Consider the following 26,339-nt stretch of genomic DNA (forward strand, 5'->3'; position numbering starts at 1 on the left):
TAAGGTTTATAAATCTGCATACTAAATTTAAAATTAAAAAAAAGTAAGAAAAATTGAGGCCAATTTTTGTAAAATTTAACGATGTAACCCCTTATAAAATTAAAAAAAATTGTTTTCCCACTAGACATACCTAAATCGATTCGCCTGTTAATACTGATCAAGAATATTTGATTTATAGGTTCGAAAATGACTCCTTTACTGTTTTTTAAGCTTCTGACTGAAATTATAATACCCTGCAAGGGCATAATACAAATTTCCATAGAAAGGAAAAATTTTGATAAGAAAGCACCTAAAACAGATGTTAAAATTTGTATTCACCGTTAAAAACTTGTTTTGATTTTTAATTCTCGCATTTAAAATTAAAATAAAGTAAATTATTACTTAACATTCAGCATATAAGTAAAGGACAGCTTTAAAATTGCAAAATTATGATCCAATTTAATGGTTAATTGGCCCCAGAAACCCGATAATTCCATTAAAAACGCACGGACAAATTTTATTAATGTTAAAAATGTTTTTATTCCGGTTTTGGGTTGGGTGTATATCAATAAGTAAAATCATTGTAGTATATCAACATATTTCTCAACTGTGTGTATGCGTGTGTGTCCCCCCTTTTTTGCTTAACAGCTAAAACATAAATAATTTAAGACTTAATTCACTAAAGGCCGCTCTGGCGATTTACAAAAACTTCTCCTCAAAACTCATCTTCTTATACTTTTTTTTTTTGCACAACAAATATTACATAAAAAAATGGGACATTAAAAAAAAACAAAATACTTTTGGATAATTTCAATCAATTGATAAAAAGGACTCGAGAACCAATCGATAATGCAACTCGCATGCCTGGCGATACACATACATATCGTATTTATATATATATATAGTATAGTATAATTAATGTAGTTCAGTTTAGTACGGGGAATAATCTGGGAGGGGGTTGGGTGAACATACCATTCAATTTCGCACCCCTTAAGTGTACGATCGTAGTGGTTATCCCCACCTCCCCATTCTTCTTAGTATTACGATTTAGAAAGCACTTGAATTTCGCTGTTCACGACAAAGGCAACATGGTGTTTGATCTCCTCCAGCAGCGTCTTTAGCTCCTCCTTCTCCTTCTACTTCTCTGCCTCCTCCTCTGGCGAGGCTGTGTGTGTGTGTGACAAGTGTATATCAAGTTGGTGACGCTGACAAGTTTGGCTGTTCTTTTTTCTTAACCGCTGCAATATACAGAATGGAATGATTGTGATGAGTAAGCAAGCAAATTTTGGTCTGAGGTTGGGTATGGTTAGGCATTAGGCGAACTACTTAGGGATGCTCAAGCGGAGAGGAGAGAGGATAAACCATGGACCACCAGTCAGAGAAAAAAAATCACAACAGTCAGGCGAAAGGGAAAGAGACAGAGAGCTAGCTAGCGAGCGAGCAAGACAACAGAGAAATGGGATGAATAGTTGATTGTTCATCGGGTTCATCTTACTTCGTTGCCGCTTCAGTATTTAGTAGCTTCTTCCTTCTTCTTCTTCATCATCTTGTCATCACATTAGCTGTGGTTGTTGTTGTTGTTGTGGTGTAGTTGTTGGTGATGTTGTAGTTGTAGTTGTTGGTGAATCGAGTGTTTTCTTATCTTTCATTTAAATCATTTTCTACTTAAATGCAAATAGCAGCAGCCATGCACAGCACTTACTTTAGAAAGTCATTCATATTGATGTAATTTTTATAACTAAATAAAAAAGAAATTACAAAAATGCATTCGGTTAAAAAAAGGGAAACGAAAAATAACAACAAGACACATAGGGGCGACAAGAAACGAACAGAAAAGGCAGACACAATAGGAATATGTATGTTAAATGTTATAGGGAAGACACACACAAATGATTATGGCTGTGGGTTATGGCAAAAGTTTTATAATTACAAGATGAAAAAATACATTTATTTTACAAGCAACCAATTGCTTTCTTCAAAAGATTCTGGAGAAAGCATTGGAGTGCAAAAAAAATAGAATGTCTTTACTCATCTTGTTATAATAAGATCTTTGCTTATGGTTTGTGTTTGACAGACACTGAATTAATCGTAGCCGGATTGTTGGTTCATAATTTAAAGCGACAAAACACACAATATATTATGTATAAGAAAATAATAATTTGGATTGGATACGAATCAACATTTAAATTCCGCTTTTCACGGCAACGAAGGAATTTAGTAAAAGACTAATCATGGCTAACGGCTTTCAACAATCCTACCGGCGGTCAGGGTCATGCATGCAGTTGGTTGGTTGCTTGGTTAGTGGGTGAGCGTGGTCCTTGGTAGCGACCAAAACGATTTGGGGCCGTACCTCTTGGCGGATGTGGTGCGCGAATAGGGATTCTGCAGGATCTTCGGATGCGTTTCCATCACACGCAGCAGCAGGTTGTCCAGATAGTCCTCTAGTTCCTTAACCCGCTGCCGTTGCAGCAGAGCTTCGTTCTCCATTCCATTGGCAATTAGCATTAGTTCCTGAAAAGGGGAGAAGAGGATCGGTTAGAGGGGAATATGTATATATATTAATATAAACTAACCTCCCGGGACTTGCCCTCGTATTTCTTGGCCAGCTGGGCGGATATTTCTGAGCGGCGCTCTGCATGCGATACAGACTTTTCGTGGCCAATGATGATGCGCTCCGTGGACTTGGGACTGGGCGAGTTGCTCTCGTTGTCATTGTTGTATTTATCTAAAAATCAAAACAAGATTAATAGAAGCTACTTTCATAGGCGTGCGGATGTGGTAGGAATGCTTAAACACTGGCGGATGCAAAAAAACACAACGGAAACAAAAGAAAACAGTTTGGGAAATAGGAAACAGAATAGGAAAATAGATACAGGAAACAAGAGGGAGTGCATGGAGATGTTTTAAGGAACACTTTGCAGGAATATGAGACGCGACAGATGACAGCGTTGATTGGAAGTTAGCTTGGTTCGGTTTCTTGTGTGCGCTTCGCGTTCCGCCAGCGTTTATGCCCGCCGCATTCCCTGCCCGCCGCCGGATGCATTGGAGAGGTCAGGATAATCAAGTTTTTTGATTGAGAGGTTCAAGTGGTTGTGCAGGGCAAGCCTGGACTTGGATCGGTATCGGTAACGGTTCGGTTCGGTTCGGTTCGGATCGGGTTCATCAGCTCACCTCGCTTGTTGCCGTATTTGAACTTGCCCAGCCTCTTCTCCCAGCGTTCGCCAGTGCCGCTGCCACCGCCATTCGTCTGGAACTCCTTGGGCGATTGCTCGGGCGTGAGGAAATTGTGCTCTGGCTCAGCCAGTTCACCCTCCGGCTCCTGTTCCAATTCCCGTTCACGCTTCTCAGTGGCCACAGCCACTGCTACTGCTGGCTCCTCTAGGGACGTTGAGCGCGTGGCGAAGCTGAGCAGCCTCTGGTCCTCCTCCCAGCGCTTGGTTTCACGCCGCCGCTGCTCCTCTAGCTGTTGCCGCTCCTTGGCCTCCTCCTCTAGCTCTCGCTGCAGGGCCGCTTCCTCCTCATGCAGTCGCTGCTCATTTAAACGCAGCTCCTCCTCCAATCGAGCATCCTCCTCGGCACGCAGTTGCCGGGCAGCCTCTTCCCTGGCCTTTTCCTCCTCAGCCCTCAGATCGGGCATTACCCGCGGCTGCGGCTTGGGACGTGCTGTGGGTGTAGGCACCGGCAGCTTCTCTGGCTCAACATCCAGCTCATCCAGCTCAGGTTCATCTGCAAAGATGGCTGTGCTATTGCGCTGCTCGTACTTGGCGAAGCTAGCATTGAAGGTATCGAAATTGCGATGCTCCACGTCGGGTGAGAAGAGTGAGGATGAGGTGGTGGTAGTGGCTACAGCGGCAGCAGGAGGAGCAGGAGCTGGAGCAGGAGCAGGAGCAATAGGAGCTTTACCAGAAACAGTAGTGGTAATGGAAGCTGCAACGGGTACTGGTGGAGGAGCTGCCCGCGGTGGCTGCTCCTCGTCATCCTCATCACTGTCCGAGCTGGAACTGGACGAAGAGCTGGATGTGGGGATTGGCGGTGGCTCCTCGACACTGGCGGGCAGTGGTACGCGTGCCTCCCAGCTGCGACGCTTCAGGGAATCACTGCTTCCAATATCCAGGTACTTGCCGCTGCCATATAATTTTGAAGCCCATTCGTCCTTGCTTGTATCCGGTTCCACTTGCTTCTCCTTTGGCTTTTCTCGTTCCAGGGCCCTAATTACGGGCTGCTGCTGCTCCTCCTCCTGCTCCTGCTCCGCTTGCGACGACGACGATGAGGAGGGAATGCGTGGCGGCTTCGAGGGAGGCGGCAGGTTGCTGCTGGCCCCGCTACCATTCACATTGGCATTGGCGCGGGCATGGGCACGGACACTGAAATCGAGCTCAAGCTGTTCCATCTCCGCGTCGATGGGTGCGTCCTCATCGAGGGTAGCTGGTAAAACCGATGGCTTACCTTTCCCGCTGCCATTGTTGATGCCGCCGACGACGCCGTTGCTCAGCAAGGGCGATGGATGGCGCGGCGCAAAATTGGGCGTCCCAGCTGCTGGCGGTGGCTGCAAACCGGTCCGCTGGATGTTGAGCGAGCTGCCGGAGCTCTTGTGCGACAGGTTATCGAAGACAAACTCATCCTCGTCCTCGCTAATCACACCGGGATCGGCCTCGCCTGCCCGCTGGCCACCTCGTCGCCGGCCACTGCCTCCGTTTTGGCCCCTGCCCGCTGAGCTATTGGGAGTGCCCAGGCTGGCAAAGGAGCCGCCAAAGGAGCTGCTATCGTCGCCGCCAGCCTCCTGCTTCTTCTTGCTGCGAATGTGCAATTTGGAGCTCAGCGAACCGGCCAGCTTCTTGATGCTACGCCGCTTCTCGCCATTGCCAATGGACAGCAGGCTGCCGCCCACGGAACTGGCCAGCTGGCCAATGGAAGACTTGTGCTTGTCCTTCTTGCTAAGGTCGGTCAGCGAGCCGGATTTGACCACGAAGGCAATGCGGACCTCCAGCTCGCCACGCTCCTTATTCTTCTTCTCCTTGCCGGGCTTGCTCTCCAGCTTGAACCACTTGGCACGCGGCCTGTCGTACACATCCATTTCGTTGAGGGGCAGCGAGGCCTGGCCGAGGAATTCATCGATGCCCAGGTTGTTTCTGTGCAGGCAGGTCAGCGTCAGCTCGGCGCGATTGCCCTGATCGGGGATTTTGCTATGAAAGGTATACAATATTAATACATGAACTTGAAAATAAGATCACTAACTTACAGTTCACACTCCTCGTTCCAGTTGACGCTCGTCTCAGCCTTGTCCTTGACGGACGTCTGGTACTTCTCCTTGCCCAGGGCAATGGTGACGAAGCAATTGTTGGTGCCATTCTTGCCTTTGGTGAGCAGACCCCGCGCCCTTTGCACTGCAATGGAGGAGACAAAGGTAATAAGAAAGAAAGCTAACTTTGGGAAGAAGAAAGTGGATATCCTTGCAGGTTTTTATTGAATTTCATAGCCAAAAAATAATTGAATTTTATATATTTGACTGTTAATTAATTAAGATTTTAATTGTTAATCGAAAGGTACATGGCTTTTGGCAATGACTGACTTTGTTTGGAACTTTATACCTTCAAGAAGACCCAAAACATTCTCATTTTTTAAATCAATATTTTTATGTTATTTTTTAGTCAAACCAAAATTTAAAAATAACATAACTCAGCCAAAGAAGCTTTAATTTCAATTCGAAAACTTGTTTTGTGCTAGTTTTTGCAAGGTTAATAAATCTACGTACTGCATACAGTATTTTTAAAATTTTAAAATTTTTCCCAATTTCTGAAAATTTTAACGATGTAACCCCTTATAAAATTTTGAAAAAATATTAAAAAAATTTTTTTCTTTCCGACATGTCTAGATAGATTCGCCTGTTGATACTGATCAAGAATATATATAAAATATAGGGTCTGAAATGACTCCTTCACTGTGTAGCATGCTCCTGACTGAAATGAAAATACCATAAAAGGTATACAAATATGTACTAAATATGCAATTATATGAATATGAATATGAAGTTTAAAAATCCCATAACTAAGCCAAAAAGGCACTAAATATAAATTGAAAAGCGCTCTAATGTTGGTTTTTAAAAGCTTAACAAATCTGCATACTCAATTTAATATGTAAAAAAAAATCGAAAATTCATATTTTTTTTTTTATTTTTACGATGTAACCCCTTTAAAAATGATGAAAAAATTTAAAATTTTATTTTTCTGCCGGAGGTAGCTAGAAAGATTTGTCTGTTGATACGGATCAAGGGTCAGAAATGACTCCTTCACTGATTAAAATTATAAAACCCTCTGCAAGGGTCTAAAAATTGGTATTACTATCAATAGAGAGTTTTTTGGAAACAACAAAATATCTAGATAGTTTATTGAGTGGAAGTTTCTCAATATAAATCTATAAATCAATATTTTTATAGGAAAATGTATAGAATTTAACCTTTTCAAACCAATATAATGGAAAAATTTCACATGAATTATATGAAATATTTCAATTTAATGCATATTTGTATAAAAGAACCTAAAATGATCTATTTATATATTCTTTTCAGGGTTTATTTTTAATGGAGTAGCGATTATTCCATACATTCTGATATTCCTAATCCTACTCTTTACATATATTTTATAAAAATGCGTAAGCTTTGATATATTGTCATGTTAATATTGATAAATATCTCAATTAAGTTCAAAATATCAATATCAATATCAAAAAACTGCAATTTATTATATCAAATTTTCTCATAATGTGTATCCCAACTTAAAATTTTTTATTTATGTATAGAATTTAGTACCAAATATCACTAATGTATGGATTTATCTACATTTCCAGCTATTCCTAGGTTACTAATCATCGGAAATCTTTGGGACAAATGAGTTCATCTTATCAGAGGCAGAGAAAGAGCAAAGATATATCTACAAGAAGGCCATGAATAAATGTATCTGGAGGAGTCGGCCGGCAAAGGAAAACAATGCTGGGACTAGCTTTGGAGCTGGGATTTGTGTTAAAATTTGGATTTAAACTTGACTCGGATGACTCTGGCAGTGGGAGAGAGCCCCCGTCCCCACCTTCAACGAATTGTGTGGCTCTGCGGTTGCGTGGTGGTGGCAGTTGGCGTGGCGGCTTTCATATCTGCGCCGGATGCTTTTGTCGGGCTCGAGGTCACGAGGCGCTCAAGTGAAACTACTCGAAATTTGCCTTTTGGGTCCCCGGCGAATTTGGAAAGTGATTCACTTGACCGAATGGCGGCGACAATCGCTGGCTTAGATTTTGCTTTTGCTGTTGCTTTTCGTTTTTTATTTATATTTATTTATTTTCTGTTTTTAAGTTTCGCAGAGACCTCGGTGCCGGCTCTGATTCCAGCACAGTTGCCGGAAATGGATATGGGAATGGGAATGGGAATGGAAGTGACACCCGAAGGCGCTGTGTGCCTGCTCCAAGCACCAGAAATTAAGTCATTTCGATCGAAACGATCTATTTTTGGGATGGGGCCGGTACCGGTACCGGTACCGATGGCGATCCCATAATTCCCGGCCCGAAGTTCATTCCACCCACCAGATGTGGAGATGGAAAGCTTCTTCCCTTCCCGGTTCGATTTGATTATTCAAGTGTGAGATGGTGCATGCCAGGCAGCACTTGCTCAATCCCCCAAAAAGAAACCGCGCTTGCCCGGGGGTTTCGTAATGCTTAACAGCAACAACAAAAAAATATAAAATAATACTACAAAAAGCTGGCAAAGCAGAAGCAATTACCGGGCATAAACAATACGGGCACAAAAAAAAAAAAGTGAAAAGCGGTGTCAACGAAAGGCGGTGAAAATCGACCGAAAGAGGGGGGTTAGGAGAAAGAAAAGCGGAAAATCACATGCACCCAATGAGTGCGAGGGGGAGAGAAAGGCATTGCCTCTGCTCATTGCAGATTTCTGCATCTCAGTTTCATTTTCCTTTGGGTTTTCCTCGAGCGGGGTGGGTGGTCTTCTCATAATTATTATCGCATTAACAGTTTTTTTTTTTCCTCACCTGCCTACCTTTAAGCCAATTTGGGAATTTTGCTGCCGCTTTTTCCCGTTTTTCTACCATTTTACTGTCTCCCCCCGCCGATAATTGAGGCTAAAGACGGGCCCAAAGCCAGTGGCTAATATCGATGATCCAGCTTAAACTCCAGCTCCAGCCTGACCTCTTCCATGCCACCTGTTCAACCCATTCCACTTCATCTCATCTGGCTTATGGCTTTTCTTTGGCTAATGAATGCGATCGATGGGAAGATGGATGGCTCCGAGTGCCTTGGCTGTCAATGACCCGCCCGGTAATTTCGTGCAGCGGTTCAGTGGACGCCAAAAGATATGCAGATCGAACGGACGGATGGATAGATGGATGGATGGACTCCTCCGAATGCCCTGCAAATTCCCTTCCCTTTTCCCTTCTCATAAATATATATTATATATAAGTATGTGTGTATATTTGCCTGCATGGAGGGGAGCCCCAAAAATAGAAATGCCAAATACTAAATGGCAAAAGGCAAGAAGAAACATGGCAAGCAGCGCCAAAAAAAAAGAAACCAAAACCAAAAACTTAAAAAAAAACAACAAAAACCAAACAATGCTAGCCATAAGATAGGGGGATAAGGAGAGGGGGGGCGATCCACCAACGGCGAAACCGTTAAGTTGGTCCGCTTTTATGGCCGCCTCTCAAAACTAATGGTCCGCACAGTGGAGCAAAAGTGGCATATTTCTCTCTGCCAAATCTTAGGTTTACTGAAAAGTATTATGTTAACCTTTAGATAAACTAAAATAGCAGTTAAGCAGACTTTTGGTTTAAATTAAATCAAGTGTTAAAATGTTAAGAGTCTCTAAAGCATAAACAATAACTTTAAACAAACCTTTTCAGGTTAGGAATATAATCTCACAAGAATATATAATTTCTTTTAACTATAGGTTAATCTGCAAACTCCTTGATATTTCACAGGCAAATTTGCGAGCTTACTAACCTCTACTTAAAAACTGTTTTTCTGACTTTCAGTTGAACTTAAATACTTGTTTATTTAGCCTTTAAAGCTAAGATTAATAATACAAGTATACAATTTAAATAAATCGATTTTTATCAATATCTTTATATGATCTTTTTTCTTGACAAATCAAAGTTTAAAAATAACATAACTAACCCGAAAAAGCATTATTTTTAATTTGGGAAGCTGCTTTATGCTAGTTTATTAGATAGTTAAGAAATCAGCATACTGCATTTAATATTTTTAAAAATTCAAATTTTTGCCAATTTTTGAAAGTTTGAACGATGTAACCCCTTAGAAAATTTTCAAAGTCTGAAAAATATCAATTTTGGCCGAACATAGCTAGATCGACTCAGCTGTTGATGCTGATCAAGAATATATATGATTTATAGGGTCGAAAATGACTCCTCCACTGATTAAAATTATAAAACCCTCTGCGAGGGTATAAAAATAGGTATTACCTCAAACAAAATTAGGCTTTTATTAAAGCATTTCTTCCAAGATAAGGTTAAGGTAAGTTCCCAATGGTTTATCTACCCGAAATCTGAAGGAATTCCTTTTAAAATGCTGTATCTATTGTCCCACTGTACCAAAAGTGGCGCATTTAATTTTCGCTTTTGGGGCGAAAGGGAAGCAATCTTGGCAGAGAGAGCGAGAGAGGTGATAAAATCACTGCCAAAACAGAAGCCCAACACACTCTTAACACTTTTTGCACTTTTCCCATTTCAATTTCGATTCAATCACGTGCTGAATGGCGAAGAGGGGAAGAAGGGGATCTAATTGAGGGGTTTGTCGAGAGCAAACAGAAGCAGTCAGGAGGGCGTACAGACAAGGTGATTCAATGGCATAAAGGCCAACCCTACCTCCTACCACACCGAACTCGAGCAATTATCTATATAACCAGCATGTAGCGACAGTAAAGCCCATCCATATCTTGGCCAGGTAAGGATCGGCGGGATTGATTACTCAGCTCCAGAGCCAGTTGAATGAATCACCTGTTGTCATTTCCAGCGCGTGGCCCAAATAAGAAGCCCGAAATAACGGTCGTTGTTTATCGATACCAAAAAAGAGAAATTTCTTTGTGTCAGTTGAGCGTACACTCAGTGGCAATCGAACTGTTTATTGATGCTGATCAGATTTCAGATGGGGAAAGGGGTCCAAAGGGACTTGAAAGTATACCATTTCTAGGTAAGTTCTTTGCTCACTTGCTACCTTTCAATTAAGTTCCTTTTAACCTTTTTAGATTCACTTTCTAGACCCGTTTCTACTATCTTTCTGCAGCTGAAACCCCACACAGATCTAGTCCATGAACCAAGGCACCTTACTGCTCCCACAAATAGGTCGTCTCTTCTACTGACTGAACTAAGCCTCATACTAGAGAGTTGTGTGTCACGTAGTCAGTACTTGAATGATTCAATCTTCCCCCCCCAGTTAACACTGCTAGTTTACTGTCAATTATACCTAAAAGCTTCCACAAATAATAGAGAAAACGAGGAGAGGAGGAGACAAACGAGCTGACTGACTGCACCTTTATTTTCCGTTTTATGTGACCCCAGAGACGGTAACAATAGAATGAACAACAACAGCAAAAACAACATCAATCGACGACTGTCGTCGCATTTTGTTGACCTTTCTGGCTTGTGTGTTTCAACAAAAGCTGTATCTATACCGGTATCTGTGTGTATATCTGTGTGTGAGGTCAACTTTAGGGTTAATTAATTTTAATGAAATCATTTCCCAGTTGCCTGCCGTTTCCAGCGATGCACCGCATCAAATTCAGCTGCAGGTAAGCCACAAGAAAGTCCTCATTTCCAGGGCCTTGGAGATTATTCCAGAGCGTGCAAGGGGTAAAGAAGTATCTACAAACCATACCAAAGACCCAATGCAGCAGTATTAGGAAAGAACCATCTAGCTAGCTTCTTATAATGACAGCCAAGTGGAATTCCCAGCACGCACTTTTCGAGACTTGGTTTCTTCGTGTTCCACTTTTTGTTTTCGGGGGCGTGGCCAGAGCAGAATGTACAGACGTACGCAGCCCGAGGCCATTGCTCCTTGGGGCATCCAACCACGCATGCTAATGAGCCACTTGCTGCCCCATTTCCAGTTCTTGTGCAGATCACTTTTCGACTGCTTTCCCAATGGCCACAAGCAAGTTGAAGACACTGGGAGATGTCTCAATGGAGAGAGAGCCAAGGCTGGAAGCAAGGGCCAGGGGAGCAGGGATCACAGATCACAGATCAGAGATCAGGGTTCAGATATCAACCAGACAGCACATGTTTTAAAGAGGGTTCAAACTGGGCCAGCTTGATAGACGCAGATCCCGTTTGATGAAAAGCATTAGCCACAATTAATGCGGCAACTGCAACATCGAGCCATGTTATATGAGTGCGGATCGTGCGAAAATGCGATATATGTATATATGTATATGCGATGGGGCAAAGACGGCAAAGAGGCAGAGGCAAAGTGACGGCCGGCGATCAAAGTAAACGGTCTATCAATGCATCCCCACAATTCACAATCCACCAACTATCCCACAGCGGATCATTTTATTGTTATGCATAAACAATTTCTTTCTTGCGCGCATTGAACCCACAACGAAGCCGTGCGATTTTGAAATGGAAAACAGCAGCAGAAGCAGCAGCCTGCTGCAAAGCCAGAGTTTTCCCAAATGAAAGGCAATTAGCATTGAGGCAGCAAAAGAAAAGGGAAGGGAAGGTGTGGTGTGGTGTGGGCTTCCCTGCTGCTACTGCTTCTTCTGTTTATCATTGCATGTTTTGAATATAAATACTCAGGGTAGGCCCCTCTGGGACCACCGAAAAGAATCCCAGGCCCACATCATGAATATTCAGCAGGGTCTAGGGTAGCATCAGGAATGGGTTGGCCAGTTGGAGGAGGAGCAGCAGCAAGAATGTGGCCAGTACAGCACTGGAACTGGAACTGGAAAATAATCAATTGCAGAGGAGAGAAGGAAGAGCCACAATCCGAGTTCCAGACGGAAGATCAAATCCAATGCCAGACCTGTTTCTTTTTTTGCTTTATCCCCTACCCTCCGTTTCGGTTCGGTTCGGTTTGGTTCGCTTCCATTCCATTCTGGTGCCCAGCTGCTTCTCGTCTCCTCATCACCCAAGTCCACACTCATCGCACGGACGGCATGGCTAAATGGGTCGGGCAATGGAACGTAACTGTTTCGCATAAGTGCATCGACAGCGCCGCATTAAAACGGTCCCAAACAGTCAGACGCAACGAGTGCTGGAGCTGTAGATGTTGATGTAGCTGTAGCTGGAGCAAGAGACACCTGGTACTAGGCATAATCTCAAGACACATGACCAAAGTGCATTCGGTTTAGGTCTTATCACCTAGTACTTGATACTATAAACAATGTGCAAAATATAGTAGGTACATCATCTCGGCTCTCTTTACTTTCTTTTATAATATTTACGTTACGAAACCTTCCACAGAAATATACTAATAGTAATTAGATTTATATGAAATTTGATATCATCTTCCCATATAGCTTGTGAAAACCTCGTTTTCCCTATTAGTAATTGGAGTTCTTCTAAGAAAACAGCCTGCGATTGGATAGATTTAATAAACAGGAGTATTTTGATTCCATTTTTATATACAACTTGATAGAAATAGTTGTTAATAAATATTTACTGGATTTAAATTACATCAAATGGATTTGTAAACAGTTTTCTAGGAACCAGGTTGGTATATATATTTAATAATTGCAAGTTCTTGGTAAATTGAAGCTAGTTTTTCAAGGGAAATCCTTTCATATGGCAGGAAGGCCAAGGAATTACCTACAGGGTGTTTATGTACAGGGGGTTTACTGTGCAGGCCACCTTTCCTTATCGATAATTGCTCTCTCTCTCCCTTTCTCTCTCTCCTTCTGTGCAATGCAACCGCATTAAAATGTGTTGCAAAACCAAAAGAAAAACTAAAACCCAAGCAAAAACCAAAAAACCAAAACCGAAATGTAAATGAAAAGGAAAATTCATTTGTTTGTTTGTTTGGTTTGCTTGAATGGCCGCATTTGCAGCGCATTTTCATTGCACAATTTCCCGCCGTGGAATTTTCAGGTGTGTCAGTATGTGTGTGTGTGTGTGCGTTTGAGTTAGTGAGTGGCCGCCAAGAATTTACGGCTAAAAATAAGACACGCAATTGGAAAAACTTCCAAGGGTGGAGTTGTGGCGACTGCCTGCGGAAAAGTTTTCGAACAACAAACAAAAAGGAAGGTGAAATCCAGGTGTTGCTTGGCCAGCTAAGGGTGGGGGCGGGTATGATGATCTAACCCACCAAATAACACTGCTGCCAATTGCGGCGAAAACAGCTGTTTCCGAAGAGCTTGCTTTCATCTCTCATCAAGTGCAAATATTGACAGCGACGCGTGTGTGAGTGTGAATGCGTGTGCTGTCAAAAAGGCAAACAAGGCAAGCGACGCGGCGAATTTGGGAGAGCGACGACAACGACGTGCCGTCGGATTTATTTGCTCTTCGCCGTGACGTCAGCGGCTGGCTCTTAATCGCTGGAATAAAACATTGTTTTATTCTTTGCTGTGCAAATATGCAAAATAAAGCAAGAACAGGGCAATAATAACGAGCCGAGAATAGCCAGGGGGGAGAAGCACGAGCCGCATAGCCGGGCAAGTTCAAGGTGGAAAGGCAGAATTTAATAATCTATCAAGCCCGTGTTTATCTTCTGTTGACTTATGTATGCTTTGGCAACAATTTCTGACTCATTTCGCTAAGGCACGCATACCAATGTACCCTAGAAATGTGCACTTGTAGTTAATTGCTCGATATTTGTTTTCATAATTGCCAACTGGGAAAGAGAGGGAGAGAGATAGACAGATAGCTAGAATGGGCTCTTTGTGTTTTTGTCACGAATATTTACGCGATTTGCCATTTTGTGTTTTATGTTTTGTGATTTCTCATTGACATTCCTGAGAGCACCGCCAGAAGAACGACAATGGAAAGCGTAGAAACGTAAACAAGAATGCGATGGGCGCTTTGGTGGGACCTTAAATGGATAATGGAACGCATAGCGAACATAGGAGTTGGCAAACGCAATTTTCTAGCGGTGAGTAAGCACACCAAGCTGGCTGGGCGAAATAATCTTATCAGACGGAGCATTCCAGTCTGATAGGAAAGGCGCAATCACGGAATACAAGTAAAAACAGAGAGAGAGACAGGAACTGGGATTGGGAATGGGCCACTTGCGGGGGCGGGGGAGAAAGTGAAATTTCAAAAGCAACAAAACAAACGACTTAACTGTTGCCTCCTCTGTCATGACAATATTTTAAGCTCACACACACACACAGTCATACAGCTCAACCTCAAATGCAACACAAGTACACACCTCCACGCACACGGACACGGAAAACAAGTTTAATTTTTAATGCGATTTATTTGCCATACTAATACCAGTACCAAACCGGAGAGGCCGCCGCAAAAAGATCTCGCTAACGGGTGTCCCGTGTCGCCCCCACTTACCCGTTACACTGCAGTGCGTTGGACTCCACATGTCACCCTGTATCCCTCGGATCGTTTTCTTGCTCTCCGTCGAAGGTCCTCGTTTCCTGGCTTGGCTTCTGCGGTCTCGCTTCTTTTCCTTTTTGCTGGAATATCCTTGATTTGGTTTCTGTTTGTGTCCTTCTAACGCCGCGCACTTTATTTATATTCGTTTAGATCACGCGCGCCGTGTAAAAGTCCGCTCGAAGTTTGTATTAAAAAAAAAAAGAGAAAGGCGGAGCGACGCGTGCCGTGTTTTGTCAAAAGTTTTCTTAGAGTGACCGTTCGGCGGAGCTGGAAAGATACCAAAGACACTGCCAGACAATCGACTATTCAGCTTTGGCAAGCCATCGATTGTTTTGCGAATTATCGAATAGCTCTTTGTTTACTTTTTAGGTCCAAGAAAAAGAGTTAAAGCTTTTTGTTAAATTAATTTGTATGTGATTGACTTGCGGTTACTGTTTCTCACCATAATGAGCTGCTTTGGCTGTAGCCGCAAATATGGTCTATTCTGCAAGGAAGCAAGTATCGTCCACAGGCAGTAATTAAGTTAAACATTAAATTCCAACCCCTCGTAGTACGGATGCCCCAACTGCGGCTACTCCTTCTGCGCCAAGTGCCTGAAGAGGCCCATGCCCGTGCCCCGGCACGCGGGGAAGGTCCTCAATGTCTGCCTCATCTGCTACGACAAGCTGTCCAAGCTGCAGGCCAGCGCCGATGCCGAGAAGGTGGTGGACTGCGACGCCCTGCCCGGCGAGTTGGTCACCAAGTTCCATCTAGCCCCGCCGCCAAAGTCCACCTCGCCGACGGATGGACTCAACGAGGCGGCCGACGCTCTTCTCGAGTAAGTACAGACCGAAACTAGCACCAGTTCTTTGGCACTGAAAGTCGAAACTTTGCAGCAAGTGTCTCCCGTCCGAGGATCTGGCCGCTGTGCTGGTGCCCATGAATGGAGCCAGCGCTTCCACTTCCGCAGCGTATTCTAAGAACCACGAGGAGGACATTGACGAGAACCTGGACAGTGCAATATCCAAGCGGATTCAGAACCTGAAGCGTGTCGATGCCACAGATGACGAGATACGCGCTCGCCTCGCCAATCTTAGTGGCATGCCGCACCAAAGGAACTACGACAAGAAGGACTTACTTCTCTCCACAGACCAAAGAAACGACCAGGAGAAGATCAGGGATCTGCTCGAGCAGTTCATGGGGGAATCGGAGCTGGATCAGCGTGTTGGCGAGCAGCGGGACGAGGCTATTTCGGACATTGAGCGCCGTTTGCGTGCTCTACGCGATGCTCCAATCGATACCGAGGGAAGTCGAACCGGCGGCGTCACCAACGTCAGCACGCCCAGCGACAACGAAGAGGACGAGAATGATGAGACGATTCTACAGAATACAGTGAAGAAGGTATGTCTCAATTTGGTTTAGTTCTAATCGGATATTCACATTATGAATTCCTCTTCCAACTAGTACTTGGACGAAGCAAACTTGCCCACAATAGCCAGCGATGAACAGGCAGAACTCAATAGCCAGGTCCCGAACAACAACGCCGCCGTGGAGGAACTACCCTGGTGCAATATCTGTAACGAGGATGCCGTCTTCCGTTGCCAGGGCTGTGATGGCGAGCTGTTTTGCGGACAATGTTTCAAGGAGTGCCACGACGACGACGAGGAGTATCGGGCGCATGTCAAGGTAAAATACAGTGCCCCGCCCAAGTTTAAGGAGAATCACTTCTAATTCCGTGTCCGAGCTTTGCTCCGTTTGTTAATGTTTTTATTTAAGGCAATTCTAAAGTCAAAGTAAACCTATTTTTAGCTCTAATTGTTTATATACTTGTTTAATTTAAAGCAAGAACTTCGGGCTGTTCTGAGTCAGAGTTTAAGTCGAAAATAAGCCCTCTCTTTTGGATTTGTGCAGTGAGAATAATGCCTTCTCTTTTTGCATACTGCTTGAGGGAATAACCCTTTATATATACAAATATTCCACAAGTTCTCGAAATAGGAAAGAACACATACATTTATCTTATCTCTTCCATCTTAGTCTCCTTTTATTTTATCTAGATAAATAGGAAGCAGGTGCTCCGCCGAGTAGGGATTAAAGGAGAACATCTCAAAGAACTTATCACGACGCGTGCGAAACACTCGTGGATTGCGGCACAGGTTGGCAAGCATCTTGATCAGGGCATTGGAGGTGTTGTATAGGTTTTCCTTTGGATATATCTCCGGGTAAACCAACTTGTTTGGCGCAATGGGATAGCAGCCGCAATAGGTGGCCTCCAGCATGGCCACGCCAAAGAACTCGTGGTCAGCAGTCGAGATGACAATGTCGCCAGCAAGCAGTGTTTTCACATAGTCCTCACGGGATAATGCCCCATAGCTGATGAGCTTGGTGCCCAGCTTCTCCTGCAGACGTTCAAAGGCCTGGGGAACTGTTTGATAGCTCTCGCCACATATGGTCACCTTGAAGTCCACTTGGCGCTCGTTTAACCCAATGAGTACTTCGGCCAACAGCTCGGGATTCTTGTCGTGCTCCCAGCGATGGGGCCAAACCAGATGCAGGCATTCGGGCTCGCCCTCCGCACGGAGGGAATTCTCCAGCCGGCTAGGGAACTCGCTGAACCTGATGGGAAAGTACAGAACCTCGCATTTCTTTTCCACTTTCTCCCGAATATTCTTTATCCGAAAGTCGGGCTGGATGTTTAGAAATGGCTGCACGTTTTCTAGGAAGGAGGTCCGATTGAAGTGGGAATTAAAGAGCACTGTGTCGGCAACGAGGCTGAAATGGTGGTACGATTAATTTAAGATGAACAGAAGCATAAGTAGCACTTACCAGGTGAGTATCTCATTCAGTCCATATTGGCAGTCACGGGTCTTCACCTCTCGCACAGGGTAGATGAGCTGATTCTCGTGAAAGTACACAATCTTCCGGCATGAGCCCAGATCGGGACGCAGTCCTATCAGCTCGGCCAGGCTGAGCACGGAGCTGGTGAAGAGCACCGTGTACTGGTGGTCCAGCGGTATCAACTGGGAGAAGTAGAGGGCGGAGGTGCGTGCCCGCCAGTGCCACTTCTTGGCAGGCAGGGTGAAGAGTTCATAGTCGGTTGGATTAAGACCTGTAGAGGGTCGCGGGGAGCGAGGAATTCAAAGATTAGCCGGCTGCCAGCACGAGGATCCATATCATGGCAACCTACGATCGATGACGGCGGTGATTAGCTGTTTGTGGCTGCCACCGTAGAACGGCTCAATAATCAGGATGCGCGGCTTGGCAGACATATAGTCAAAGGTTTATGTTTAATTAATTAAACATTGTTTTATTTATAAATACATCTTAATATCGAATGTCCGTCAAATTAGCGTCGATGAGTTAGCGTCTTTTCTTTTTTCGATCCAATTCACAAACACTGGCTTCATATCGATAGGTGCGCCTCCCAAACCCTATCGATGAATAGCCCGCCAAAAAATATTCCTATTGACCATTTAAGCAATTGTATGAAATATGCATGCCCCATGAATGGAATTGACATTCCAAGCGTTTTGGTAGTTGTTTTGTCAAAATCCGTTCAGTCGTTCATGAGAAAACCCCACTTTTGCATTTATTTTCATAAATGTTCTTACGAAGAATAAAAATATCTGGCAGCACTGTCTGCCTACAATTAAGTCAATTTGATTTAAACTTTATAATAAAATGTATGCAAGCTGAAGATCGTACCATTAATGGGATCGCAATTCTGAACATTTTGATCCACGTTTCGTCAAAATCCGTTCAGTCGTTCATAAGAAATCTCGACTTTTTCATCAGCGAAGAATAAATATATCCCGCAGCCCTGCCTGCCTAAAAACCAAGAAAACTTGATTTGAACTTTATGGTTAAACCTATGCAAAAGGAAGACTGTCCCACAGACGGCATCGCAATTCTGGACATTTTGATCTATGTTTCATCAAAATCCGTTCAGTCGTTAATGAGAAATCCCGACTTTTTCATTTATCGCAGTTGGCTACCAGGGGTGCATAGTCATGCCTTCTTAGTACAGAAATTAATAATTCAAACGTTAATTTCTCCAAAACTACTGAACGGATTTCGATGAAACACATACCAAATTGCTTAGAATATTAATATCATTTATTGGGCAGACTATTAAATGTTATTTCGAAAATTTGCTTTTCAAATCTAGTGCTTCAATGCCCTTGCTTTGTCATATGATTTCAGGTCAAAAATTTTGCAACGCAGTGAATAAATTATTTCCGACCCTATAAAGTATATATATTCTTGATCAGCATCAACAGCCGAGTCTATCTAGCCATGTTCATATGTCTGCAGTCACTTTTCTTAATGTTTTATTCAACAAATTGCTATTTTTTTTAATTTGGTATTTAGTATTTGGTAAATACCAATAATTTGGTCCTACTGTTTCCAACCAGCTGTTGCAGCAGCGTGCTAGGTATTTCCCGAAGCGCGAGCTGGTCACACTGGCCTTTGGTTACATTATATAAAATAAGTAGAAATAGTATGATTCGAACTGCTATTTCTCAATTAATGGGCCTCAGGTTAGTATAAATAACGCCTCCACATTGTGTGTAGAAGAATACATTATAATTTACTGTTCGTTTCATTCAGGCCCAGCGGTGGCCTGCTCACGCAGGTCCGCGACAAGGGCCACCTGAGCCGGCCCCGGCTTCGGAATCCCCAATGGTTTCTGCGCAAGGAAGTCACCGTAAGTTCCTGTCCCATAAAAAAACTAACTGAAAACCCTACTAATTGATTTGCCCAACCATTTCCACAGAATCGGGGCGACCTGGTGACGGCGGAAAATAAGCATTTTATCAACGATCTGGTCCACGAGGGCTTCGGTGCTCCAGCGCTGATTAAAGGTGTCCAGACATACGAGCAGAACTTGGTCAAGACAAAGGATCTGTCGACGCCTCCCCAAACATGGACCCCACAGATCAGGCGCTGCGGCGTGATAGCCCGCAAGATTGGCCAGTATCCACTCTGGCTGAAGAACGGCGAGCGGATACGAACCACGCTGCTGCAGGTTGTGGACAACCATGTGATCAAATACATACCCCCGGAGGAGTATGTAGCCCAAAAGTTGCCCGGGCGCCTTGAACCTGCTGCGAACAACAAGCGCGGCTGCATCATCGTGGGCTCTGAGAGCACGAACCCCGTGCTGCTGACCAAAGAGTATTCGGGAATCTTCCGGGACTCTGGGGTCGTGCCCAAGAAGAACCTGGCCCGTTTCTTTGTTTCCCCCGAGGCGGCCCTGGTGCCCGGCACTCCCCTAAATGCAAATCACTTCCGTGTTGGCGACTTTGTTGACGTGCGCGGAAAAACGTGAGTAACCTGGCCATCCTGTCCTGGTTTGAGCAATTGCATAATTCTCCTTATTCCCTTATAGAGTTGACCATGGCTTCCAGGGCGTGGTGAAGCGTCACGGCTTCAAGGGCATGCCGGCATCACACGGTGTTACCAAGACGCATCGTCGTGCCGGCAATATTGGCGGCGGAGGCGAAAAGGGTCGCGTCTGGCCCGGCACAAAGATGCCCGGACACATGGGCAACCGGTGGCGCGTGATCAGGGGCCTGCGCATCTGGCGCATCAACTCGAAATACAATGTCATGTGGGTGCAGGGCAGCGCGGTGGCCGGTCCCACCAATGGCCTGGTCTACATATACGACACAATCCTGCCGCTGCGCAAGAACCAGGAGGCGCCGCCCTTTCCCACGTCCTACGAGGATTCCAGCGATGATGTTTGGTACGATAAGGTGCACAACTTTAAGGATGAGTCCATAATATATGAAAAGGAATAGCTGCAATACCTGAAGTATCGCTAAAACGTATTTTTTTTACCGAAGTAAATAAATGTGGAAAATGTTAATGAGGGAACAGTGAAACATGTTTATAGTTTCCCTAGAAGTGGATAACGCTGATTAAATTAATAAATTTTTGAATCCACCCGCCTATATTCCAATTACAATAGTTCCCAGCAATTTAACATTGACAACGATAACAGTAACGTCGATTAACTGCATTCCCATATAACACAATTTTACGCATAGGAGTTTTTTATTGAAAAAATGTTGATTTTTCCCCCAAAATAATTAAAATGCAGTCCTAGTACAAAGTTTAACGTACAAATGGTTTCGAATTGGGGGTTGCCTTGTATTGCCTCTTTTTAAATATATCGATAGTATCGATAGTGCATACAAGACTCTCTTGACAGTGACGGCACGGAAACATCGATGGTCGAACAAAACATCGATGAATAATACAATGCGATCGATGTTTCCATCGATGTTTTGCACCTCTAGTAATCGGTACGGAAGAAAATTTTGTCCTTAAAATCTACAAATTTGTTATGTTCGTAAATTACTTGTTTTATTAATGTAAATGAAGCCAAAAACGTAAATATTAGTTTGCCAACAACGTGCGCTGTTGTTTTTTGTTTAGTGCCCTGTAATGTGTAGGCCCAGTCGCGCTTTGCCCAATACATCATCGTTTGTGGAAAATGTATGATTCAATTTTTATTTGTTGCCTTACTGCCGACAGAGCGGAGACGGAGACGAAGGCGGAGCTGGAGAACGGAGAACAGAGAACCAAGAAGTGGGAGTGTGCCGTGCCTCCGCTCCAGAGGAATATAAGTGCGGCTGTATGAGTGATTCATGGCTAAGCCCACGACGGCGACGAGCAGAGTTTAATTTTTCGCCTGTTTATCGTATGCCTTCGGCTCCGTGTCTGTGTGAATAGCCGAAGCGGCCCCCGGGGGCAAGGGCTGAGCTGGGCTCCCAGCATCTTGTGTGTGCGTGAGTGAGCGTGCCTGTGTGCGTGTCTGTAACCCCCGTTTGTGATATACGACCGGGGTGGGTGGTGTCTCTTCGTGGTCCGATGATGATGACACGGTTCCCGATACCGGTGCATACCGCAAATAAATATAAACAAATATGCCCACCAATTAGCACCCCCTCAGCTCCTACCGAAGGAAAGGGAGTGACTACGCAGCGTGTTCTATGAACTTATATATCCTCCCTGTCTCCCGGTTTTCCGTTTGTGGTGGTGCTACTCTTTTGTTATATTTAGCGGTGCCACTTCAAAGCTGTCAACATTTTCCGACACTCCTTCACTTCATGCGGGACCCTTCTTTGTCTATCCCGTGTGCCAGGCGGAGCCGGAGTCCAGTCCCAAATTTTGCATTCGCACTTTTCCTTTGGCCTCAATTTTGAGGTGTGGTCTCGGAGAAATTGTGAGTTGTCCGATTAACAAACAATTAATGGGATAGCTCCATCTGTTTTGATTCAATTTGGAATTAATTTTTAAAATTAATTTGTGATTCTATGAGTGTAAGTTTGGTAAATGATTTATACTAAATATAAATATAAACATTTGTTCCCTCTCTTTCTCTTTGTGCGTTGTTGACTCGCTTATCTTGAAAGACAATAAAGTGGGTTCCCCCATTCGGTTTATTGCTCCCTTGAAAGCCCCCAGACTAGGTCGTCGCTAATATTTGCACTCGACGGCTTTTATTTGCAATTATTAAACAACTTTTACTTTCTTCCACTTAAATGTTTGTTTTTCTTTTGACTTATTAGCATTTATGTACTTACTATTTTATTTAATCCTCTTCCAAACAGTCCTCCTCCGGAACCCCAATGAAATCAAAAGAGCCTGCCATCATTCCCTTGAATAAACGCAAGCCTATCCTTGCTATACGTGGCCACCACTAAGCGGAGAGTTCGGACGATCCGGAGGTCCCCAGCATTAAGCATTTACTCACCCAGCGTACGGAACATATGGCGGATCTAATGCATTTGGGCAATGTAGACGTTGTCATTCAGGATCAACCAGGATCGCCAACGGACGATGCCAACCTGGCAGCCTTGGGCGGAATGAGTGGCTTGGGTGTTATGATGGCCGGTGGCGGCATTGATTTGGCGGATTTGGCACAGGAATTGGATCAGGATGAGTTCGATGGGCCCCACATGCTTAATGGTAACAAGATTACTCTCTCTGATCTGTAATTATTGTATATTTATGGGAAAACTCTTTCAGGGGAACGTCCAGCCATCATTGCGCCGCCGGAAAGCGAGTGGTACCACGGAAGACTTGATCGTTACTCTGCTGAATCCCGTCTGAGGGGAAGCAGTAAATTAGGCAGCTATTTGGGTGAGTTTCCTGTCAATTTAATTGTATTTTTCACCCACTAATGGTTATCACAGTTCGCGAGAGTGACCGCAAGCCTGGCTCCTATGTCCTAAGCTATTACGGACGCACAGGCATTAACCATTTCCGGTGAGTAGTTATTAGCTACTCCTGCCTTAACCCGACTTCTAAAATTCCATATATTCACTGCTTTACCTTAGGATCACTGCCGTGTGCGGTGACTTTTACATTGGCGGGCGACAGTTCATCTCGCTGAGTGATCTCGTCGGCTATTATACCTCATGCAGCGACTTGCTGAAGCGGGAGCGTCTAGTCATACCCGTAGCACCGCCGGAGCCAGTTAATGACAAGAAGCGTGTGGTTGCCATCCTGCCTTACACCAAAATGCCCGAAACGGATGAGTTGAGCTTCCAGAAGGGTGATATTTTCTTTGTGCACAACGACATGGGTGATGGCTGGTTGTGGGTGACAGCTCATCGTACTGGCGAACAGGGAATGATATTCCGTGAACTGGTGGATGACCTGGATGTGTCCATCGATCCGAATACCGTGTTTCCCTGGTTCCATCCGAATTGTACAAAGAATGAGGCCGTCGATATGCTAGTTAAAGGTATGAAGTCGTTTCTATAAGGTTTATCTATCTAAGAATGTTTCTGTTTACTTGTTTACTTGTTAACTTGTCAAGTTGTATGTACTTATGCTATGACTTTCCATTTCTCCCCTGCAGCTGGCCCCGGAAGCTTCCTGGTTCGTCCCAGTGACAACTCACCGGGTGATTACTCGCTCTTCTTTCATATCAACAACCAGATCCAACGCTTTCGCATTGAGAAGAAGGGCGTTCGGTATTTGATGGGCGGACGCACGTTTGAGTGTTTGGATGCCGTGATTAATCGGTATCGCAAGGAGCAGATCGTGGAGGGACATTCACTCAATCATCCGGTAGTGAACGGCATCCAGCCGGAGTTCAATCAGCAGTATGTGGTGGAGAAGGCAGCCGAGAAGATCTATGCCACGCTGCGTGAATGCCGCGACCAGATTGGCCTCAAGAAGATTAAGGGCATCAAGCACCATGGCCATTTGAATAAGAAGTCTGACAAGACGGCCAAATGGAAGCAACTGTACTTCGCCCTGATTAACGATGGGTCCGAGACGCAGCTCTGCTTCTATGACAATCCCAAGAAAACCAAACCGAAGGGTCTGATAGATCTCTCGTGTGCGTATCTCTATCAGTGCCACGACTCTCTGTGGGAGCGACCCTATTGCTTCCAGATTGTCGAACGGGCTCTTCCCTGTCTGGCCACTGTCACGTATCTGTGTGCACCCAGCCAGGAGAGCTATGTGGAGTGGATAAACGCATTGAAGGCCCAGTGCGACTCGCAACTGAGTCGGGCCCAGAAGAAGGTTTCCCGCCTGCGCGAACTGCGCTGCCTGAACCTGCACGTCCTCGAGGCGCATCGATTGCCATTTAAACTAGTGCCACATCCCTATTGCAGTATTTCGCTCAACCAGGTCAAGGTTGGCAAGACTCGTGTCAAGATCGCACCAGAACCCGTCTGGGAGGAGGAGTTCGTATTGGAGTAAGTATCACAAGAAGTCCTCTTACTCTCAGTATTTGTAATCTTTGATTCCTCTGCTTACAGTGACGTTCCACCAGACGTTGTCTCCCTAACCATTACCCTAATCTCTCGCGGCAAACGCGGCAAGGACTCGGAGGTGGCCGAGTTAACCATAGACTTATCTAGCCTTAAGAATGGCCAGGAGACCGAAGGCTGGTACCAGCTCACCGGCATGACGCCCATGGGAGAGTGGGGCTCGCTGCGTCTTCGTATGCGCTATCTGGACGATCTGATTATGCCCTGCGAGGAGTACAGCCCCCTGCAGCAGTTGCTTCTCGAATCTGAGCTGTATGCGGTGAAGGCTCTGGCCGAGCTCTGTCACAACGACCGTGTGCCCCTGGCCACGGCTTTGCTGCGAGTGTTCCGGCACGAGAAGCGGGAAACCGAACTGATACGGACACTGTGCCAGGCGGAGGTGATGCGCGAGAACGAGACGACGACGCTCTTCCGCGGCGCCTCGCTAGCGACCACACTAATGGATCTATATATGCGCACCGAATGCAATGGCTTCCTGCAGTCGGCGGTCAGTGAGACGGTGCAACGGATTCTGGAAAGCAAGCAGTCGGCGGAGCTGAATCCTACGAAAATGGACGTCAACGATGATGCCTGCACAAATGCCGAGTTTCTCCTGCAGATTCTCGATCTGGTTACCCAATCGATCTTCACATCGCCCGACGCCTGTCCCCGGAACGTGCGTTACATCTGCAACTGCCTCCAGAAGGCGGTGATGGCCAAGTGGCCCACGGAGCGACTGGTGCGCACCCGTGTCGTCTCTGGGTTTATATTTCTGCGTCTGCTGTGCCCGGCGCTGCTCAATCCACGCCAGTTTGGCCTAGTGAGTGAGACGCCGCCCATGGCCGCCACACGTTCCTTAGTCATGGTCGCCAAGTGTCTACAAAATCTAGCCAATTTGATAGAGTTCGGAGGCAAGGTAAGGGTGTTTTATTATCAGAAGTAATCTGCAGATTATTAATATCTATATATTTTACGCAGGAACAATACATGGAGGTTGTGAATCCGTTCATTCTGAAGAACAAGGAACGCATGATTGTCTTTTTGGACCAACTATCCCTGGTAACTGATCCGAATCCGCCGCTGGGCATGTTTGTCGACCAAAGCATTAATCATAATTCGCAGGATACAGGTAAGCTAGGCTATATTTTACTATTTATTCCGATTTTTAATAATTATTAATTTCGAATTCCCATCAGGACGCGAGCTGGCCACCTTGCATCACATCTGCGTGTCGCATTTACAGGAACTGCACGAACTATCCAACATAATCTCAATTAAGAAGCTCGTCACCGTCACCGACATGCTGACCAAGCACAAGCTCAAGTATCGTGAGATGATCAGCTAAAACTGTGTGCGCCTGTAAGCCCCTCTTCATACATCTATGGATTTATACATACATATACCTTTTATAACAATATTTATATATATATATATATGACAATATATATATATATGTATACTATTAGAGTACATAAAGCGTAAGAGCCAAAACTCATAAATAATTGGTTAAATCGTTTTGGAATAGCGAAAACAAAGTCATTTATATAAAAGAACCCAATTCATTTCCATCTGTGTGAAATGGAATAATATTTAACTCAGCAGCAGCATCAGCAGCGGCATGCTATATTTATTTATTTTTTACTTTTATTATTATATAAAAAAAGAGCTGAAGCAAACGGAAGAGAGAGAAAAAGTCAATATGTGTGTGAAGCTACAGAAATAAACTAATGTGAAGATTCTAATCAAAAAAATGCAAGATTTTTCACTTCTCAAAAGGGAGAAGCATTCATTACGCATTTTATGCTTTATTTTTGATTTTTGAATTAATTTAAATTAAATTGCCGTTAGAATTCTATATACTCTTACTACTTTATATATCGAAACGAGCCGGATCGAATAACTATATCATATATGTATATAGCTGCCATAAGAACGATCGGTACATTTATTGAAAACAAACAATAACTTCCACTTTTCAACATATTTGCATCATATTTTAATTAAAGATAAAGCCATTTGGTATTATTTTATAATTACTGTATTAATT

At 44.4% G+C, this 26,339-nt stretch overlaps 5 protein-coding genes across 15 annotated transcripts; 3 read left to right on the forward strand and 2 right to left on the reverse strand.

Moving 5' to 3' along the window:
* Nucleotides 1-494: 494 nt before the first annotated feature.
* On the reverse strand, nt 495-14,786 carry Rip11 (Rab11 interacting protein). Of its 5 annotated transcripts, none has more exons than XM_086835596.1 (7): nt 14,490-14,786; nt 5,219-5,363; nt 4,426-5,162; nt 2,553-2,704; nt 2,330-2,490; nt 1,475-1,717; nt 495-1,217 (listed from the first exon to the last, which is right to left on the reverse strand). In XM_086835596.1, exons 1-6 carry the CDS (start codon nt 14,518-14,520, stop codon nt 1,678-1,680), a joined length of 1,266 nt encoding a protein of 421 aa, XP_086691722.1. In that variant the 5' UTR covers nt 14,521-14,786; the 3' UTR covers nt 495-1,217; nt 1,475-1,677. The 5 variants fall into 5 exon arrangements, with proteins under 5 accessions (XP_086691722.1, XP_086691721.1, XP_086691720.1 ...); XM_086835595.1 differs by having other exon boundaries at nt 2,238-2,490; XM_086835594.1 differs by having other exon boundaries at nt 3,151-5,162.
* Nucleotides 14,510-16,328, forward strand: LOC110179577 (abscission/NoCut checkpoint regulator). Its single transcript, XM_020947167.2, has 4 exons — nt 14,510-15,028; nt 15,086-15,351; nt 15,410-15,914; nt 15,978-16,328. The coding sequence occupies exons 1-4, from the start codon at nt 14,981-14,983 to the stop codon at nt 16,242-16,244; spliced, it is 1,086 nt and encodes a 361-aa protein (XP_020802826.2). The 5' UTR covers nt 14,510-14,980; the 3' UTR covers nt 16,245-16,328.
* Nucleotides 16,329-16,523: 195 nt separating this feature from the next.
* On the reverse strand, nt 16,524-17,939 carry LOC110179576 (tRNA-queuosine alpha-mannosyltransferase). Its single transcript, XM_020947166.2, has 3 exons — nt 17,698-17,939; nt 17,337-17,619; nt 16,524-17,282 (listed from the first exon to the last, which is right to left on the reverse strand). Exons 1-3 carry the CDS (start codon nt 17,777-17,779, stop codon nt 16,544-16,546), a joined length of 1,104 nt encoding a protein of 367 aa, XP_020802825.2. The 5' UTR covers nt 17,780-17,939; the 3' UTR covers nt 16,524-16,543.
* A 963-nt stretch (nt 17,940-18,902) lies between these two features.
* Nucleotides 18,903-20,398, forward strand: mRpL3 (mitochondrial ribosomal protein L3). Its single transcript, XM_020947082.2, has 4 exons — nt 18,903-19,051; nt 19,122-19,218; nt 19,288-19,838; nt 19,903-20,398. Exons 1-4 carry the CDS (start codon nt 19,014-19,016, stop codon nt 20,312-20,314), a joined length of 1,098 nt encoding a protein of 365 aa, XP_020802741.1. The 5' UTR covers nt 18,903-19,013; the 3' UTR covers nt 20,315-20,398.
* Nucleotides 20,399-20,767: 369 nt separating this feature from the next.
* On the forward strand, nt 20,768-26,043 carry vap (RAS p21 protein activator vap). Of its 7 annotated transcripts, none has more exons than XM_020947118.2 (9): nt 20,768-20,821; nt 22,133-22,490; nt 22,551-22,664; nt 22,718-22,790; nt 22,862-23,271; nt 23,389-24,238; nt 24,302-25,208; nt 25,271-25,421; nt 25,489-26,043. In XM_020947118.2, exons 2-9 carry the CDS (start codon nt 22,292-22,294, stop codon nt 25,635-25,637), a joined length of 2,853 nt encoding a protein of 950 aa, XP_020802777.2. In that variant the 5' UTR covers nt 20,768-20,821; nt 22,133-22,291; the 3' UTR covers nt 25,638-26,043. The 7 variants fall into 7 exon arrangements, with proteins under 7 accessions (XP_020802777.2, XP_086691724.1, XP_086691725.1 ...); XM_086835598.1 differs by having other exon boundaries at nt 20,786-21,014; XM_086835599.1 differs by having other exon boundaries at nt 20,786-20,864.
* The last annotated feature ends 296 nt before the right edge of the window (nt 26,044-26,339 follow it).

The sequence above is a fragment of the Drosophila serrata genome, unplaced genomic scaffold (assembly GCF_035046125.1).
Source record: "Drosophila serrata isolate PLE 108 unplaced genomic scaffold, ASM3504612v1 contig_276, whole genome shotgun sequence".
Taxonomy (NCBI): Eukaryota; Metazoa; Arthropoda; class Insecta; order Diptera; family Drosophilidae; genus Drosophila; species Drosophila serrata.

Excerpts from the sequence above, each read along its gene's own strand:
- Rip11 (XM_086835593.1), bottom strand. The coding sequence starts at position 14,520 with ATGTGGAGTCCAACGCACTGCAGTGTAACGG. Across the intron at positions 5,364-14,489 it reads AACGCACTGCAGTGTAACGG|TGCAAAGGGCGCGGGGTCTG; the intron begins GTAAGTGGGGGC and ends CCTCCATTGCAG. Across the intron at positions 2,491-2,552 it reads ACGAGGGCAAGTCCCGGGAG|GAACTAATGCTAATTGCCAA; the intron begins GTTAGTTTATAT and ends TCCCCTTTTCAG.
- LOC110179577 (XM_020947167.2), top strand. The coding sequence starts at position 14,981 with ATGAGCTGCTTTGGCTGTAGCCGCAAATATGGTCTATTCTGCAAGGAA. Across the intron at positions 15,352-15,409 it reads GCGGCCGACGCTCTTCTCGA|CAAGTGTCTCCCGTCCGAGG; the intron begins GTAAGTACAGAC and ends GAAACTTTGCAG. Across the intron at positions 15,915-15,977 it reads TACAGAATACAGTGAAGAAG|TACTTGGACGAAGCAAACTT; the intron begins GTATGTCTCAAT and ends TCTTCCAACTAG.
- LOC110179576 (XM_020947166.2), bottom strand. The coding sequence starts at position 17,779 with ATGTCTGCCAAGCCGCGCATCCTGATTATTGAGCCGTTCTACGGTGGC. Across the intron at positions 17,620-17,697 it reads AATCACCGCCGTCATCGATC|GTCTTAATCCAACCGACTAT; the intron begins GTAGGTTGCCAT and ends GACCCTCTACAG. Across the intron at positions 17,283-17,336 it reads CTGAATGAGATACTCACCTG|CCTCGTTGCCGACACAGTGC; the intron begins GTAAGTGCTACT and ends CCACCATTTCAG.
- mRpL3 (XM_020947082.2), top strand. The coding sequence starts at position 19,014 with ATGATTCGAACTGCTATTTCTCAATTAATGGGCCTCAG. Across the intron at positions 19,219-19,287 it reads TTCTGCGCAAGGAAGTCACC|AATCGGGGCGACCTGGTGAC; the intron begins GTAAGTTCCTGT and ends CCATTTCCACAG. Across the intron at positions 19,839-19,902 it reads GTTGACGTGCGCGGAAAAAC|AGTTGACCATGGCTTCCAGG; the intron begins GTGAGTAACCTG and ends ATTCCCTTATAG.
- vap (XM_020947118.2), top strand. The coding sequence starts at position 22,292 with ATGGCGGATCTAATGCATTTGGGCAATGTAGACGTTGTCATTCAGGAT. Across the intron at positions 23,272-23,388 it reads CGTCGATATGCTAGTTAAAG|CTGGCCCCGGAAGCTTCCTG; the intron begins GTATGAAGTCGT and ends TCTCCCCTGCAG. Across the intron at positions 25,422-25,488 it reads TCATAATTCGCAGGATACAG|GACGCGAGCTGGCCACCTTG; the intron begins GTAAGCTAGGCT and ends AATTCCCATCAG.